The sequence below is a fragment of the Delphinus delphis genome, chromosome 10 (assembly GCF_949987515.2).
Source record: "Delphinus delphis chromosome 10, mDelDel1.2, whole genome shotgun sequence".
In the NCBI taxonomy this organism is placed as follows: domain Eukaryota; kingdom Metazoa; phylum Chordata; class Mammalia; order Artiodactyla; family Delphinidae; genus Delphinus; species Delphinus delphis.
This window is the reverse complement of record NC_082692.2, coordinates 68,844,970-68,861,652: the sequence shown is the minus strand read 5'-3', so window position 1 is coordinate 68,861,652 and position 16,683 is coordinate 68,844,970. Positions and strand designations below refer to the sequence as shown.

Sequence of the window (16,683 nt, the reverse complement as noted above, 5' to 3'; positions counted from 1 at the left end):
GAAGATCTCACATGCCGCGGGGCAATTAAGTCTGTGCGCCACAGCTCCTGAGCCTGAGCTCTAGAGCCCGTGAGCCACAAGTTCTAAGGCCACGTGCCATAACTGCTGAAGCCCGCGCGCCTAGAGCCTGCGCTCTGCAACAAGAGAAGCCACAACAATGAGAAGCCCGCACACCGCAACGAAGAGTAGCCCCCCGGTCGCCACAGCTAGAGAAATCCTGAGCGCAGCAACGAAGACCCACTGCAGCCAAAAAGAAAGAAAGAAAGAAATTTATTTAAAAAAAAAATACATTGGTCACTTCTTTAGTTCACATTAGAGTAAAATAATAAAACCACATCTCTTCCAAAACGAGGGCTTGGGAGGGGTTCTTTGCATTAATACATGCTATCCTTTTGTACTCTGACTTAAACCAAGTTAAGCCAGTAAGTGAATGTCTAATGGACTATATTTTACACATAATAAATGCTCCGGAAAGTACTTTATGTGTGATCAAGTGGTAGGTGTTTTAAACTACACCTTTTTTTAATCTTCCCAGCTTTAGTTCTATAGTAATTTATATAATCAAAAAGCAAAACTGCTATAGAACACAGAAGTGCCTCCAGTATGCCACGTTTTACTGCTGTGTCCTAACCCTTTAGGAACTCTGAATCCAGAGACCGTCTGCTTGCAGGGCATTTATTTCTCGTTAACAAAAGCACAGCGAAGACATGGCTCTCCGTGCCCCAACAGTACCTTGTACAAGGACCCATGCTGTAGATTCCTGCTTGGAACTGCTTCCTAGAAAATGCCTCTCTCAATGAATGTGGCTGCTTCCCATTGTTGAGAGGATAAAAACCCTGTAAGTTAGGAGTGCTCCCTTTCCCGGCCACTGCTGGAAAGCCTAACGGCCAGTTCAGTGCCCAGGTGTCAGCGATCCGTTCATCTGGAGCACCTGGGCAAGTCTGCTTTTTTGTTTTGATTCCAGGTTGCCCCATCCTTCATCAGCTTCCATTTTCTAAGCCACCTCAGAGCTTCTGGAAGCAGGAGGGGGTACAAACCCTATAATAAATACCACAATAATAGCGAGGTTCAACTGCCTGTGAAAATAGAATAATTAATCATCAAAGACCACGGGACAGCAGAAACATACCAGGTGAGATATTTTTCTTCCGCCACTAAAAGGAACATAAAGGAAGAATTCGTCTTAGAACTCAGCTGTAGCCAGCAAACACTGCAAAAGTGAGACTCAGTTTTTTGCCTTAGGGACGTATTTATCTGTTAGCCACGTGGAATGAATGTTTCTCTTGAAAGAAGCACGGTCCCCAAGCGCGTGCACCCAAAGCAAGGGAAAGAATAATGAGCCTTGGTGCCTTTCACCCAGGTCTGTGGTTCAAAAGAGATGACAAGTCTGGTGCTCAGAGTTCCAGGACTTTCTGCTCGAACCAGATGCTCTGGGTGCCTACCAGACATCCAAGAGAGAGGCTGTACCCTCCCCCCAAGATTTCCTTTCCCATGGCCTAAGACAAGGAATGAATGACGTCACTCGTCAGACTTAAAGGACGGCTGACCTCAAGGAGCTGTCGGGCGGGGAGCGTAAATCGTATGGGCTTCGTGGAAGCCAATGCAGCAGTAAGTATGGAATTAAAATGCACTATCCTCCCACCCAGAGAGTTCCCTTCTAAGTACTTATCCCAGAGAACAGTTTACTTGTACACACAAAGAACACACACAAGGATATTCAATGCGGCATTGTTTGAAACAGCAAAACTTTAGGAACTAACCTAACTGCTCATCAGAAAGAGGACAATTAAACAAACCACGGCACATACACGGAATATTTTACGGCAACTAAGGAGTTGTTAGATCTCTACGTGCAGATACGGAAAGATCTGTAAGACACATCAAGTGGGAAAAAAGGAAGCTTTATAATGCATGCACTGTTTCCACTTGTGTAAAACTTAAAATACCCAAACTGTATAGACATAGGTTTCAAAAAACACAGATGATATACACGTACAGACACAGTGAAAAACAATTCTGAAACTGATTACTGTGATTAGGAGCTGAGTAAGGAAAAGGAGACTCAGTTTACTTGCAGCGTTTTAATAGTTTAGAAGAATGTATTCGTGTATTATTTGTATAAATTTGAATGATGATTTACTGTAAGAATGCAAAATACGAAAAACAAAGAAGGCCTTTCTCGGACCCCATGCTGTGGGCTTTCCTTATGAAAGGGCGACCGGGCACAGGGAGCCCATAGCAGCGCCGGCTAGAAGTCCGGACACATAAGTCTGGTATGCTCTGCAGAGCAGGTCTCAATAAATATTTGTTGAATAATGGTGCCTTGACTTCCTGTCTTATAAACAAGGTCCTTACGGCACTACAGAAATATCTGTGAGTATGCCGTGCTAGACCTCCCCATGGGTGCAGGGAAGGGAGGCACGGTGGGCCCCTCAGAAGATGACCACGGCAGGGAAAGCATGAGCCTCACACCCAGCCTGCTGTGAATCCACAGGTCAAGCTGACCAAGGACACCTCCTCCTTCCTTCCCAGGCTGGGTCCATCTGCCAGCTACATCTTCCCTGAGCAGTCTGGAGCCGGCCTTCCCTCCCTCAGGTCACCCCCTGCCAATTCTCTCCAGCCTGACTCTCATGTTCACTCATTCAATAATTTCAACAGGTGATTTCTAAATTTACCACTCAGCCAGTAGGGAGGGGAAAAAGAAATTAGCAGAAATAACTGCTTTGAGGTTCTGGAGGAGAAAGTCATTTTCCCCAGCCTGGGCAGTGTCTGGAACCCTGCATAGTTAAAATCTCCAGAAGAGGGCTTCATGCTACAAGGTGTGTGTTGTCAAAAACACCCAGCGGTCCATCCACCCACCACACTCTCCCCCAGCTTTCTCACACACACACAGAGACAGAGGACAGTTCCTCGCTCAGACAGTTCCTCCTCCAACCCCATCTTCAGCTTTTCTCACTGTGCCCACCTCCCAGTGCCAGCTCCGCCTGCCCAGCCAAACACTACACTGCCCACAAGAACCCCAGCTGTGAGAATACCAATCTCACCTTTCCTCATTTCAATCACATGGGCAGAACAGGACTTGGGGACACATCCTACAGTGCTGATGGCAAAGGGCCCCAGGAGTGTGAGCATGACAGGAGGCTCACGTCTATTCTGAAATGACCTGCCAACCTCCACTGCCACCCCACAGGGCAAGGAAACCCACCGATGTCGCTTCCCGGGGCACGTCGTCCAAGCAACAGTAACACTCTGCTCAACCACCAGCATCCTAGGGCCTCTGCAATTTCTTTAGAGACTTTCCTGGGGGGAGGAGCAGTTGAGGGTCTGTTCTGGAGTCCCACCCCACCACCAGCAGCTGTAGTTAACAAGACATAAATGTCTCTGCAGCTGGGCAAGTTGACCCCTCTGTATCAGGCACTTCTCACGTTTTGCAGACAGTTAAAAGTTAAATGCTGATGGGGAAGGTTAAAAAAGGAAACTACCCACAAATCTGCTACAGGCGTCTCCTGGTTCTCACACAATCATTTTAAAATACTGAACTTGAGCTGAGGTTAAGGAAGGAATGCATCTCCCCAAAGACCCTCCCCAAAGTGGGCTGACGGGACGCACACTTCAGGCAGTGTGTGAGAGGGACCCACTGGAGGCCAGTCAGACTGTTCCTGGGAGACGGGAAGCCTGGGGTGCAGGGTGGGATCCTGAGACCCTCTTTTAAGCCCCCTTTCCAGCTGTGTCTGATAACAATTTCTACCCTTTGGACTTTTCAGTTACCTAAGTTAATAAATTACAAACACACACACATACTTTTTTTTCCCCAACTAAGCCAATTTGTGTTTCTGCAACTTGTAATCCAACAAGTTCTGGCCAATACACCAACATATCCTCACTCCAAGACAGGTTCATTTTTCAAGGGTCTAAGCAGGGAAGTTCCAGTGTTCGAGGTGTGTCTATAAAGAAATGAGATTCGCTTTTTAACAAACCAAAAGGGTGAGGACCGTTTGGGAATTCCTCTTAAGGAACTTTAATAGAAGTAAATCTGAATTCCTTAAGACTTGGGTTTGATTTCTGAAAAACTGCCGATTCTCAATCCAAGTCTGTTCAATAAAACATCAATCTGGGTAACTTGTTCTTTGTCAATATGAGGCAAGACGACAAAAGAGATGCAATTACTTGTACGAGGCATAAACGGGTTCACCAGCTCTGGGTTAAATGTTACTCCCCAAGTCCATCTATCGTGGGCATTCTGCTGCCCCACCAACCTTTACACGAAATGTGACACACACCCTCCCAAGTACAACCTCTCACACCTGGCTCACACACAGTGCTGAACACAGAAGCCAGCTTATGAGGCAGGGATTCAAAAAGTATCAAGCATTTGTCTTTCTTCTCTCCTGCTTCAGATATAAAGAGTTAAATTTGCCGAGAAATATACAATCCTGAAATTCAAGGCAACCTCTGACAGGTGCTTCCTGGGATTCTCATTAATATTGGACAATGAAAGTCAGCCTCTCGAGCAAACATTAATCATTAGCCAATTGCTGAAAATTAACTCCTGATCTATAAGGACATGCCATGGAACCCCACACGGTCATTCATTTATGGACCCACCCATTCCACGTGCATTTCCTGATGTGCCTACTGTGCGCCTGCAAAGGGTTAAGTTCGCAACACCATCGAGACAAGTCAGACTCAGCATATGCTACTTTCATCCAGAGTCACCCAGCTCGGGACTTCCCTGGTGGTGCAGTGATTAAGAATCCGCCTGCCAGTGCAGGGGACACGGGTTCGAGCCCTGGTCTGGGAAGATCCCACGTGCCGTGGAGCAACTAAGCCCGTGCACCACAACTACTGAGCCTGCGAGCCACAACTACTGAAGCTCGCGCACCTAGAGCCCATGCTCCACAACAAGAGAAGCCACCGCAATGAGAAGCCAGCACACTGCAATGAAGAGTAGCCCCCGCTCGCCGCAACTAAAGAAAGCCCAGCAACTAAGACACAGTGCAGCCAAAAATTAATTAATTAATCAACTTAAAAAAACTAAAACAAAGTCACTCAGCTCATCAGCCAAAGGGTCAGGCTGTCAGAGCCCAAAGCCCATGTGCAGAACTGCACCCCACACACCAAGCCACTTCCCACAGCAGTTATAGAATAAGGCGGAAAGGGGTGGATATCTGCAAAAAGGAAAGCAAGTACTGCTTGCACATAGGCAGGTGGGGTGGAAGACAGGGACAAGGCTCAGAGAAGGCTGAACTGAGGGCAGCACACAAGCTGTCCTAGAAAAACGGCATCTAGGCATGCAGAAGTAAACTTGCAATTCAAACAGAAAGACAACAGAGCAAAGCCACGGAGATGAGGTACGGAAATAAAAGCCACCTTCTAGGCAAAGCCCAAGGAGACAGGTTATGAAACTGTGTTTCAGGTATTTCAATTCACACCACTCACTATGTGAGATGCTAAACTATGGACCGTGCAGAGCCCATGAACTCGCTTTTTAAGCCCAGGAAACACTGCGTGGGAATCTCGGCCATGGAGGAGAGAATGCAATCAAAGTAGGCTGTCCCACAGCGTTCCTGGCCCTCATAAGGCATCTGGTCCCCCTGACAGGAGTCCCCAGCCAGCACTGCTTCCCAGAGATGCTCTCACCACTCTGCCACTCCGAGCCCTGGAGCTGGAGCACAAAACGTACAAGGCTGCTCAGCTCGGAAACGCAGCTCCCACGGCGCCTTCAGCCAAGGGTACGTGAGGAGCGGGGTCACGAGACCCTCAGCTTTTCAGGAGTAAACACGTGGAACTTCCCACCTACCCCCCGCCAAGGACCTCGAAAGAGTCCGCAGAGGAACCTGCCACACAAGGAAATCCTGAGTACGGCTCAGAGGAAAGACTGGGTGAGGAACTTCTCCTGAGAGCGTTCATTCAGTGGTCCTCAACAACCCGCATTTATGAACATCATCTACACACTGTCAGGCTCGGCGCTATTGGGGTTCCAAAATGATTCACTGTGAGTTGTATTCTGAAGAGGCTTGATAAGACAAGATAAGATGTGCACATAAATAACCAAAATATAAGGTGTTTTATATGCAAAGTGCCAGCGGAGCAGTTCAGATAAGAGCGTTACTTCTAATCAGGGTCAGAAAAGGCTTCACAGAAGAGACATCCTTTACGATTACTCCTGAGCAGCTCTAAGGACAGTGACAGTGATGAAGGGGTGGTAGGGAGGAAGAGGTATTTCAGATGGAGAAGAGGCCAGGAGGTGGACAAGACCAGGGAGGGGTGTTTACGATCAGCTGGTGGACTAATGGATGGGGGTGGGGGGTGGGTATGAAGGAGAGGCACAGAAGGTGAACCAGAAAAGGCTGGGTAGACCAAGGAGCACCCAGCCTTCCCTTGGGCAGCAGGTCACCCCTGAAACCTCAGGATCACTCCTCTAGCAAAAGCCATCTGACCGCAATGTGAATGGAGAGGAAGGGGAAGACATAAGGGGCTTTATAGAGGCCAAGTGTCAGCAGTCTAAAAACACAAAGGCAAGATGAGAAAGGGAACAAAAAGGGGGTCAAAGACTTAGTAAACCTTCTCGTTGAGTATCAAAAGCATTAATTGAGCACCTGGAAAAGGGACAGAGTGGCCTAGGCCACGCGCCTTGCCCTCGGTGGCTGCAGACATCAAGGAAGGTCAGGGCTGGCCAGCTGGGCGCCCCTCTTTGGACAGTTCTAATTTGAGGCCGGTCAGCACTATGGAGAACTGGGCCCGGGGGTGGGGTGGGACTTCCAGTAGCAGGATGCCCAGACTGAAGCGTTCAGTCAGTTTGTGATTTATGAGAAACTGAAGTTTGGGAAGCGAAATAAAGCATTTTCCAACACAGTGAGGGACAGGACTGTGATCATCACCACGCTGACACTCCATAAAGAAGCGCTCCCCACCCCCTGCCCCATGCTAAGAAAAAAATTAAATAAATGATACACACATTCAATAAGTGGAACTGAGGAAATCCTGCTACCGACTGATCTAGGAGGGAGATTGCTGTGGGAACTGAGTTGCACCGTTTCCATGGCTGCATCCTCCACCAGTCCCTGCAAGTCCACAAATGAAAGCTGCATAGAAACTTGAGATTGTTTATATATATATATATATATATATTTTTTTTTTTTAATCTAACCCTGCGAAAACTTGCTGCCCCCAGGGTAGTCTCCAAATCCCCAAAGCTGGCTCAGTTAGGTACAACCCAGACCAACCACACACTGGACGAAGGGAGATGGCCACATTTCTTACCCAACAAAAGTAATAATTTCACTGCAAACTACCTGTAACAGGCAGAAACATCTTCCACAAAGCTGGCCCTGAATCGTACTCTAAGCGCTCAACATCTACATTCCCGACAGAGCTTGGAGGCAAAGGAAACCACCAGCTCCCTGACACGTGCAGCTTTGCAATCTGTATCAGCCTCTGCCCTTTGTTTTGCCATTCACATTAATTGAAAGGTATTTACTACAGATGAAAAATAAGCTTCGTTCAGCTGCCTCTAAACCGATCCCAAAAATAGAGCAATCACTTTGGTACAAATTGGGTCAAATGTTTTTTTTAAAAAAAAAAACGGCTCCCTGGCAGGACGACTGACATGGCATGGGACCTTGCTAAGAGTCAGGGGGAAATCCACAAAGATCTTCCCTTCCCACAGTGAGAAAGGAAATATTTAAAGAGTTAGGCAGAGATTAAATTCGTCTGGCCATGTGACCAGCCAAGTGAACACAAGACACAAACTTGAATGCTATAAGTTTCAGAATGTTAAGAGGTCAAAGAAATATATGTTGGGTTTTTTAGAAAGGATTGCCAAACTAACACACTGCCCTCCCCCACCCACAAAAGGCCAGTGTTTTAAGAACTGTCAATAAAAGATCCACTGGGGAGGGACTGCCAGGGGGAGGAAGAGAGATTTATCCATTTCCTATGTTTTATTCCCTCACTTATTAGCTGAGAAATCCAAATGGTCCGACAGTACTTATATTAGTGCCCTGAACGTCCCTGGGAAAAAAAAAATCAGAATATTAATTGACTTACACATGCAGCTACATTAATTATTCCATGGATCTGAATTAATCTGCCTTTCAGAAAGGTATCTATTTTCTAAGTTTGTTTAATCATGTTCTCTTGAGCTACAAAAAGCAACAAACTGGGTCACCATCCACGTTGTTAAATTTGGTAACAAGGCTGACACCATCTGTGGCCTAGACTGTGATGATCTAGCCCCATTGATGGGGGCTTTTCACTACTTCTGCTTTTCCTTTGAAATGATTGTCTAAAGTCACATGCCTACAACTAAATCAGAAGCTATTTAAAATATCCAGTCACACAGATCATCTCTAGCACAGTATAAATATATACTAACAGTAAGTCTTTACATGTGTATCCAACTCCCATTTACAGTTGTACTTTCAGTAGCAGTGTCCAAAATTTTTTAAAATTCCCTACACATCAGACTACAAAAGCCCAAATGTGAAGAGACATCACACTACATCTGAAATGTGCCGCACATTTTAAATGTAACATGAAATCCTGTACATAAACCATGAAGTCTAAAATCATAAAAGCATAAATAACGTCAACATCTACAGACCCCGGCAGAGCTCTCCCCTCACTAGTTTTGACTTTACAACACTCAGCTAAGAACATCCAGCCCTACTAAAATACAGCTTCAGCATGAGAGACCAAAACCGAATGGAACCAGCTAAAAGAGGGGAAAGCAAAACAATAGGGAGAATTTCCTGTTATCCGGGACCAGCCCCTCATTCACCTCCTCTCTGCACGGCCTCAACTCATGAAGGACTTGCAAAGAGGATGCTGCAGCACCAGAAAAATCCTGCAATGGCTTCTGAATCATCAAGGAAAGAGTACGGGATGTCAGAGGTAAAAACAACCCTGGTGACCTTCTCATCCGATCCCCCGAATTGACAGGTGGGTAAACGGCAACGCACAAAGGGTCTGGGAAATGCCCCAAAATACAGCCAGTTGACAGTCCACCGGGACAACTCCTAGTCCCACTCCAGGGCTCTTCAGTGCTTTTTTTTAAACTATATCAACCTTTCCCAAAGGAAGTTCCATGAAACACTGTGATGCACTCTGCCAAAAAAATGTTTAAAGAATCCATGACCAATTACTTTTAGGGACTAGCTGAGTTAAACAAAATGAAACTGGTTTTTTAACTACAGACTTTCCTGGAGCTTTCACTGAGTTAATGTGCACGATAAATCTTTAAGAGAGCAATAAGGTATATGGAAGTATCCCAATTTATTTCACCATAGAATCATTTTATCTTGGAGCATTTCAAAGAACTAAGTGAAGGAACTTCAATACTCTACTGTACATTCACCAAATTATGCGCTACGTGGATTAGTTCTGTTGTGTTCTACTTCTGTAAAAATTAATAGTTCAGGTACAGAAGCGATGATAACTCTCTGCTTACCAGAAAAATTAACCATAGTACCCACAACTCCCAAATAACACTGGATTTAAAAAAAAAAAAGGCTAACATTACCAGGAAAAGAATGGTCGACAAAAAAAGCCTATATGGAAAGAAAAGTTATTTTTAAATCTGCTACAAACCTCTTCTATGAAAAGTTCCACATCTATTTATACAAGATTCATGACTTTAAACACTTTCATTCAGTATGAATTTGAGAATACAGGTCAAGAAAAAAAAAAAAAAAAAAAACACCACTGTTGCAAAGCTCCGTGAAACATCACATGCATAGCTGTTAACTTCAACCACCCAGAAAGCCAGCCACCAGCTTCCAGCTTCAGTATAGAGGTAAATGATAAGCACACATCAGGACAAGCAGCAACTCTAAGGACACTTACCAAGTTATGATTTGTTGAATTAGAATCATCTTCAGGGAATGGGATGTAAATAGCTAAGGCCACACAATTGGCAAAAATAGCCAATAATATAAATATGTCAAATGGTCTGAAAATTTTTGTTAAGGTATATACGTGTTACACCAACATAAACCATCTCTCTTGTCACACTCCCAATCACACCACTTTTGAACTGCTTTTTAAATGAAAATTTTACCCACAAATCCTTATTCAACTGACTGCTGTGACTACAAGGTTTCCAGCAGGAGTAATAGTTAGTGGTCAACTCACAGCAGATCTTCCTATCAAATGACGTCTCCACGCCCTCTTCTTCTGTTGCAAGGATCACATTACACTCATTCTTCTGTTGGACATTTTAGATGAAAACCTAAAAGTACATCCAATTAGGGCACTGTGTGAAACAGGTTTCTACTTCGTGTCATTCTCACAGCAACAAGGGCCTTAGAGAGCTAAATTTCTGGCTGTTGTAGACACAAAGAAAAGCCATCATGAGACAAACCTCTTCCACAAATCCTTGTCACCATGTGTTACAGCCGTTGTCTTGGAGGCTGTTCTTGGCTGGGTCAGTCTGAATCTCCTGTCCGAACTGGGATAGGACAAGTCACAAAGGACCTTCTCCATTCCACCTGTGACCGTCTTGTGGCTGTTCCAATCCCTCGCTGTAACAAGCAAGCCAGGCTTCACCTCCCTCCTCCGCTTTCCTTCCTTACTAATCAGCAGTTATCACTATTTTAGATTAGAGCCAGACCAGAGCTCCGTTTATAACGTGTTGTTATTTTGTTCAATTTATAAACAAATTAAATAAAAGTCCAGAAGAAATCACCACCAGATACTTTCATAGTTCAACTTAACATTTCTAAATCTCAGGGGTCTGTCTGGAAGAATCACTCTGAGAGCAGCCTTCAACAGATACTTGCTTAAGCCTTCTGCTGTTATCAAGAGACACTGTCAAAACTGGCAATACAAAATTTGACATCTGCCAAAATGACTGTTTTTCCTCTCTTGGTTTTCAGCCTTTCCAAATGCAAGGTTTCACGAGCACCAATCTAATCTCCAACCCCGGGCTTGGTTGTACGACACTGTTTCTCCCATACACTCACCCACAAAAGGCAAGGCCACGGTTTCACTCAACATCTCCAAGTCCTAAAGCTTTGAGCATATGCACAGACCTTCTCCGTTCATCCTGATTTCCTTCTGGGAAATCCAAAGATGCTGAAGGAAACAGAGACCCCCTCATGTCTCTGGGGATACGTTAAGTTTCATGGAGCCTCAGCCTCTTGAAGAACTTTAACACTCACTGAAATATGGACGTGAAAGACATTATTCCCTTACTAATTTGATGGGCTTATTTTTAAAGCCAGTTATCCTTCCCTCAGTAGTTATTCTTTTAACTCATCTAGTATTACAAAATCTCTTATGTAGGGACCCAACTTTAAGGCAGTCCACCTTAAAAAGACTTCAGAATCTCCTCTTCATTTTTCCTTTTGGCAGTTCCTTCCAAAATTTTAAAAGTCAATTGCCCCGGGGCTATCCTATATGGAAACACACTTACTGTCTCTCCCCTCCCCCACACCACCACTCTGCCTTTTTAATTTCCTGCTACCTAAATGATAAACCAGCAAATCTGAGAAGCACTGATGCTGTTCAGGAAAGCAAACGTAAGAGTCCTTTTTCTTCATGGTGGTCCAGTTTAAGACGCCAGGTACGGGTGGATCCTAACCCACGGCCACAAGATTCTGACAAGCCAAGCAGAACAGAGCGTTAGAGAAACGGATGGGTCTGATCCTAAATACTCCTTCCTCGTTCCCCAAGTGCAGGACACTCTGCTTTGCCTGCATGTAAAGGCAAACAGCAGGTAAAAACTCACTCTCCCAGTGCGGACAGGGCCTGGCACTGCTGGCTTTAGGAAGCTGCCCATACCCTGCTCCCTGAACCTGAAGAAAACGGTCATTTGAAAAAAACAAATCATGTATCGTTTCAGGATCTATTCTGCAAACTTCCCCATTTGTAGGGGCGGCTTCTCCCTGCACTGGCAGCCACAGCCCCTGATTTCTGCACACATGTCTGGCGGTGCGGGAACGGGAGTCGGCAGCACCATCCAGGAATTCGCTCCGTTCACATAAATTACTATATACAAATTTCTGTGCACAAAGAGAAACTACTGTGCACAGACAGCACCAGGCCTCCCGCCTCACTCCACATGAAATTAATGACCCCACCGAGAGGCCTCTGCTTACTCAGAGTCACGTCAAGCCAACCTGAGGAGGACGAGATCATTCCGGCTAAGTGCAGTCTGTGCCTCTGACTGCTGCCATGCCACTTGAGGGACACCCTGTGGAGCCGGCTCCCTCCTGGGCCGACACCAGTGTTCGTCCTCAGACTCAAAAAGAACCTAAAGAGAAAACACATCCACACAACCCCAGCCATGTGAGAGACACCGCAACTCCCTCTGGAGAGGAGACATCTGTTCTAAAAAGGAAAAAGCACATGAAAACCCCTCAAATCCTACACTTGGCTACTCTCTCCAAAACCTTTCTAGACAGTTACCTCATTTTAACTCTCTGAGAGCACAGAAAGTAGCCAGCTAAGACAGAGGGCGGGCGTGCAAAGAGCTGCCTAGCTAGGCACTCAGATGATACGGGGGTTTCAGCTCCACTTTCTAGCCCGGGTCACCGACCCCCTCCCTTTGCAGCATGACCGCCCCTCCCCTCCCCGCAGCCTCCGTGGGGAAGCCCTTTATTCATACTCCTTCCTATGCTTAGGAACTGCTCTAAGGCCCAGGTCAACTCCGAATATACTTCTGGCAGAAGGAAATGCTGTGTTTTACCCAAACTAATGAATCACCTAATTAGAAAGGCATTTGCTCAGAAAGAAGGCCTCGGTCAACATTTTCTGAAGGGTGACAGGCATTGGAACCTGGCCTCCAGGTTTAGGGGAGGGAGGAAGCAGGCAGCACACCCTAGTTTTCCAAGATCTGGGCCCTAACAACCCTCCTGGGGCAGTTGGAGTTCAGTTTTAAAAATACAAAGGAGACACCCAGAAATGTAACTCCAGTCCAAGGACACAGACAGAATTTTTTTATAAAGGCAGCAACTGCAAATTCCTCCACTGAGAGGGCTGTGCTCTAACCCACACGGGCGCTGAAAGAAGAGGCACACACAAACCTCTCCCTTCACATGCTCCCTCACGCTCACGTTTCAAATGCTGTTTTGGAACTTGTCAAAAGGAAATTCCAGGAAGTCATAGCATTGATGAGCAAATTGCTCCCTCCCTATGAAGCAAGTGTTCATATTTGTAGCTACCTGAACAATCAGACTCACCAAATGTCAGATCTACAAGCCATCTTAGCATTAATTGGAGTTTCCGAAGCAAATTCCAAACGTCAAAATGAGAAGATTCCACTAAAGGTCAAAAATGTATTTATTTCTAGTACAGTTTTTTTTTTTTAATCAGCATACCTTATTTGCAATAGGTTCAACGCATACCACTGCCAAAAAACAATGGTGCATTGAAACTAACCATCTAGTGTCAAATGGCCAAAGGTTAATTTCATATTTTAATTATCTACCACTTTAAAGTTTCAGGTTGTCACTCCCTCCCCCACCACTACACACACACACACACACACACACACACACACACACAGTAGCCTATACTTACCCAGAGAGATACCCCTCTGCACCCAGAGGAGATAGGAAATTATATACCATGAAACCCTCTACACACAACTTCTTCTGTTGCTCACATTCCAAAATGCTATCACTCTGTAAGTGCCATTTCAGAAAGCAAATCCTTTTAAAGAACAGATGGTAAAAGGGAAAACGAGAAAGCCTTCCCCCAAAAAAGGATACTTCCATTCCACTATACTAATGCAGGCTCTTCGGATGGGGTTATTGAGTGACAAACAGAAAAGGGCGCGGGCAGGTCGGCTGCTGGACGAGTTACCCTGTTTTTTGCTCTTGGCGTATTGCTGACGTTTTCTTTGGGAGAGAGATCCTACAGGTGCGGGTGCAGAGGTGCTCATAGTTTGGGCAGCCTTGGCCTGTCTAGCAGCGTCGATCGCAGCTTGCCAAGACAGGACGGTTTGCTTGGAGCTATTCGGCTGAGAAGTTGGTCCTTCACCAGAAAGAGGGAGCCTGGTGCCTCTTGCATAGTTTGCCTCTGGGAAGAAGGAGAAAAAGGAAAATTAAAAAACAAAACAATGAGAATCCAGTGTCAGAAGAAAGCTAAAGTGGTTTCCCATCAAGAACAGTAGGGAAATCATCCCCATGTTTCCATTTGAAACCTCATGTCCTATTTTTTAGAAGCAGGGTTTGGCCAGCAAGAGTAGCAAGGAAAGTCCGCAAGCCCTGCCCAAAGTGTCAGTAACACAGGACCACTGCTGCATCACGCCCAATGGGTCAGTAACTCCCTACACCCGTGTCTTCACAAGGAGTCTTTCAGTGCATTCCTTCAGACAAACTGAGGTCATTCCCACATTTACTTCAAATCTTTTCTGACTTTTAAAACCCATGTATCTCTAATGAGTTAACAGATACACACAACAGCTTTTCTTCAAAATAACTACCATCACACACACACACACACACACACACACACACACACACACACAAAAAGCAGTGGCAATAATTCAACAGTCTTAATCATTTTCAGGGTGTTACTCCAACATCTTTCCATAGCCACCAATGCACTTTTTTCAGCATGGAAAAAAAAATCCTCCACTGGCACCAGGGCAATACCAAAAGCCCCATAACCAATACCTAGATTATGCACTGACACTTCCTCCAAATGAAAATTCATGATGCTTGGGACGCATTTCCTCCACAGTCTTTGGAAAACAGAAAACATCTTTAGGGCTTTTTTGCATTTTAAATTGCAGCTGCAGCAGCCAAGCCAGCATCCAAAGAAACAGACAAGGCAGGCAGCCTGCACCCTTACACCCAGGATAGACAGGCCGGGTTATGCCAGGGGCCCTCAAGGCCTACACAGGAATCACCTCAGTGTAGGCTGGTATCCAAGTGCACACAGGGTAGAACCCCAAGAGGGTTCCATGTGCAAAGCCCTCTCCAGCCTGGGGTCAGGCCAAGACCCACGCAGGTCTCCCCGGCACCTGCCTGCCTCTGGTCACAACCTCCTTACTGAGACAGAAGTCAAAGTGAGCGTGGTGGCAGAGGTAGAGGGATGGGCATTTGCAAAACCAATTCTTGCTCAGTAAAAAGCAAGGAAGAGTCAAAGCGAGCACACATCTGCCTGGCCAGCAGCCTGAGAGGGGGCCTTGGGTTTGGGCAGCAGACGGTCTGAGCCAGGGGAGGAGTCGCCCCAAGTCTTCCCTTGGGGAGCGGTCATCGGGAAGGCTGCGAGCCCATGGAGGGTTGTGGGGGACGCCAGTGACCTCCAAGCAGGAGTGAAGAGGGCTGGCCAGGAGCTGCGCCCCCTTCTCTCGACCCAGCCGGGCCGGCATGGTAACTGCACGTGGCCGGGCTGGGGCGCAGAGCCTCACAGCGGCAGCGACTCTCCGGGCATTGCTAGGTTACCGACGTGTGCACAGCGGCGCTGCGAGCGGGAATACGCGTTCCACCCGACCCCCTGGCCGGCGACTGCGAGACCCAGCCTCCCTCTCAAGGGTAGGGGGATGCTTCACCCACCGGCGAGGAGGTTGAAACCTGGCAATCCTAGAATTTTCCGGATGCCACCAGAGACCTTCTTCCTAATTAACCAGGGGCCGGGGAAGGAGGTGAAGAGGCTGGAAAGGGGGCTCCGGGTGAAGACTCATAGCCACCCCCTTTCCATCGCTCGGGAGCGTTGGAGGAAAGTTGAGCCCGAGGACACTGAAGCCGAATCACCTCGGCTTGCCGCCCCTCCGGCGGCACAGTACTCCACGGACTCCACGGCCGCCCCCACCCCACAAATGCAGAATTAGCTCTGACATTCAAGGCCTGAAGGGGAGAACGGAGTGGCTGTCACGCATCTCCCCTTTCTGTGTAGATGACACCGAGCTAGAAGCATCCTCTCCAACCCCCTCAACCCACCAGCGCATCAGAGATGGGAGGGGGGTGAGAAGGAAGAGGGGGGTGGGAAGAAGAGGACCATGACAAGGATTAGATTTGGCAGCGGGTGCCCAGGCTCTGGCTGCTCACCGTTCGCGTGGTCCGCTTGCTGCTGCCGTTGATGCTGCATTTTTTTCATCATCATCATCATCATCATCCACGAACATTTATTGAGCGCCTACTGTGTGCAGGGCACTGTGCTAGGCGATGGGGCGGGGGAGGAACGGGCAAGGGGGTGACCGATAGGTAGGAGCCGCGATCCCTGCCCTTATTCAAGCTTCAGCAGGGGGTGGGGAGGGACGGGGACAGATAACAGAAAATAAGAATAATTTATAAAAACCGCTGGCCACCCACGCTCCCTCTTTTTCAAAATCGGAGCAAAATAAACTTTTTTTAAAAAATAAGATCGGATGTATATATTATCTTGATAATATATACATGTAATTTTTTGCTGCAAAGGAGAATTGGCTTGGTCCCCCCCTCTAGCGGAGGGACGCCGCGAGGATGCCGGCCCGGCCGCCGGGGCCGCTCGGCGCGCCCCCCATGCCCGCCCGCTCGCCCGCCGCGGTGCCCGGTGCCCGGTGCCCGCCGCCGCCGCCGCCCGCGCCGCCGCTGGCTCGCGACCGCGGGCAGCCGGAGCTCACATCCGGGGACGGAGGCGCTCGCTCGCTAGCTCCGCGCCCGCCGCGCCGCGCCGCACGCCGGCTTCGCCCTGGCGACGCTGCGCGCCCGCCGCCGCGTCCCCCTCCCTCCCCCCGCCCGCCCCGGGCCT

General features: G+C 47.3%; 1 protein-coding gene across 5 annotated transcripts in view; it reads right to left on the bottom strand.

The window, feature by feature from the left end:
• The window catches only part of CACNA1D (calcium voltage-gated channel subunit alpha1 D), a 322,500-nt gene extending 306,377 nt beyond the window's left edge, over positions 1–16,123 (bottom strand). For all 5 annotated transcript variants that reach the window (XM_060022694.1, XM_060022695.1, XM_060022691.1 and 2 more), the window contains exons 1-3: positions 16,002–16,123; positions 13,716–14,025; positions 9,847–9,952 (exon numbers count right to left, since the gene is read on the bottom strand). In XM_060022694.1, coding sequence (XP_059878677.1) covers positions 9,847–9,952; positions 13,716–14,025; positions 16,002–16,068 — 483 coding nt within the window. In that variant the 5' untranslated portion in view covers positions 16,069–16,123. The remainder of the gene's footprint in view (positions 1–9,846; positions 9,953–13,715; positions 14,026–16,001) is intronic.
• Between the last annotated feature and the right edge of the window lie 560 nt (positions 16,124–16,683).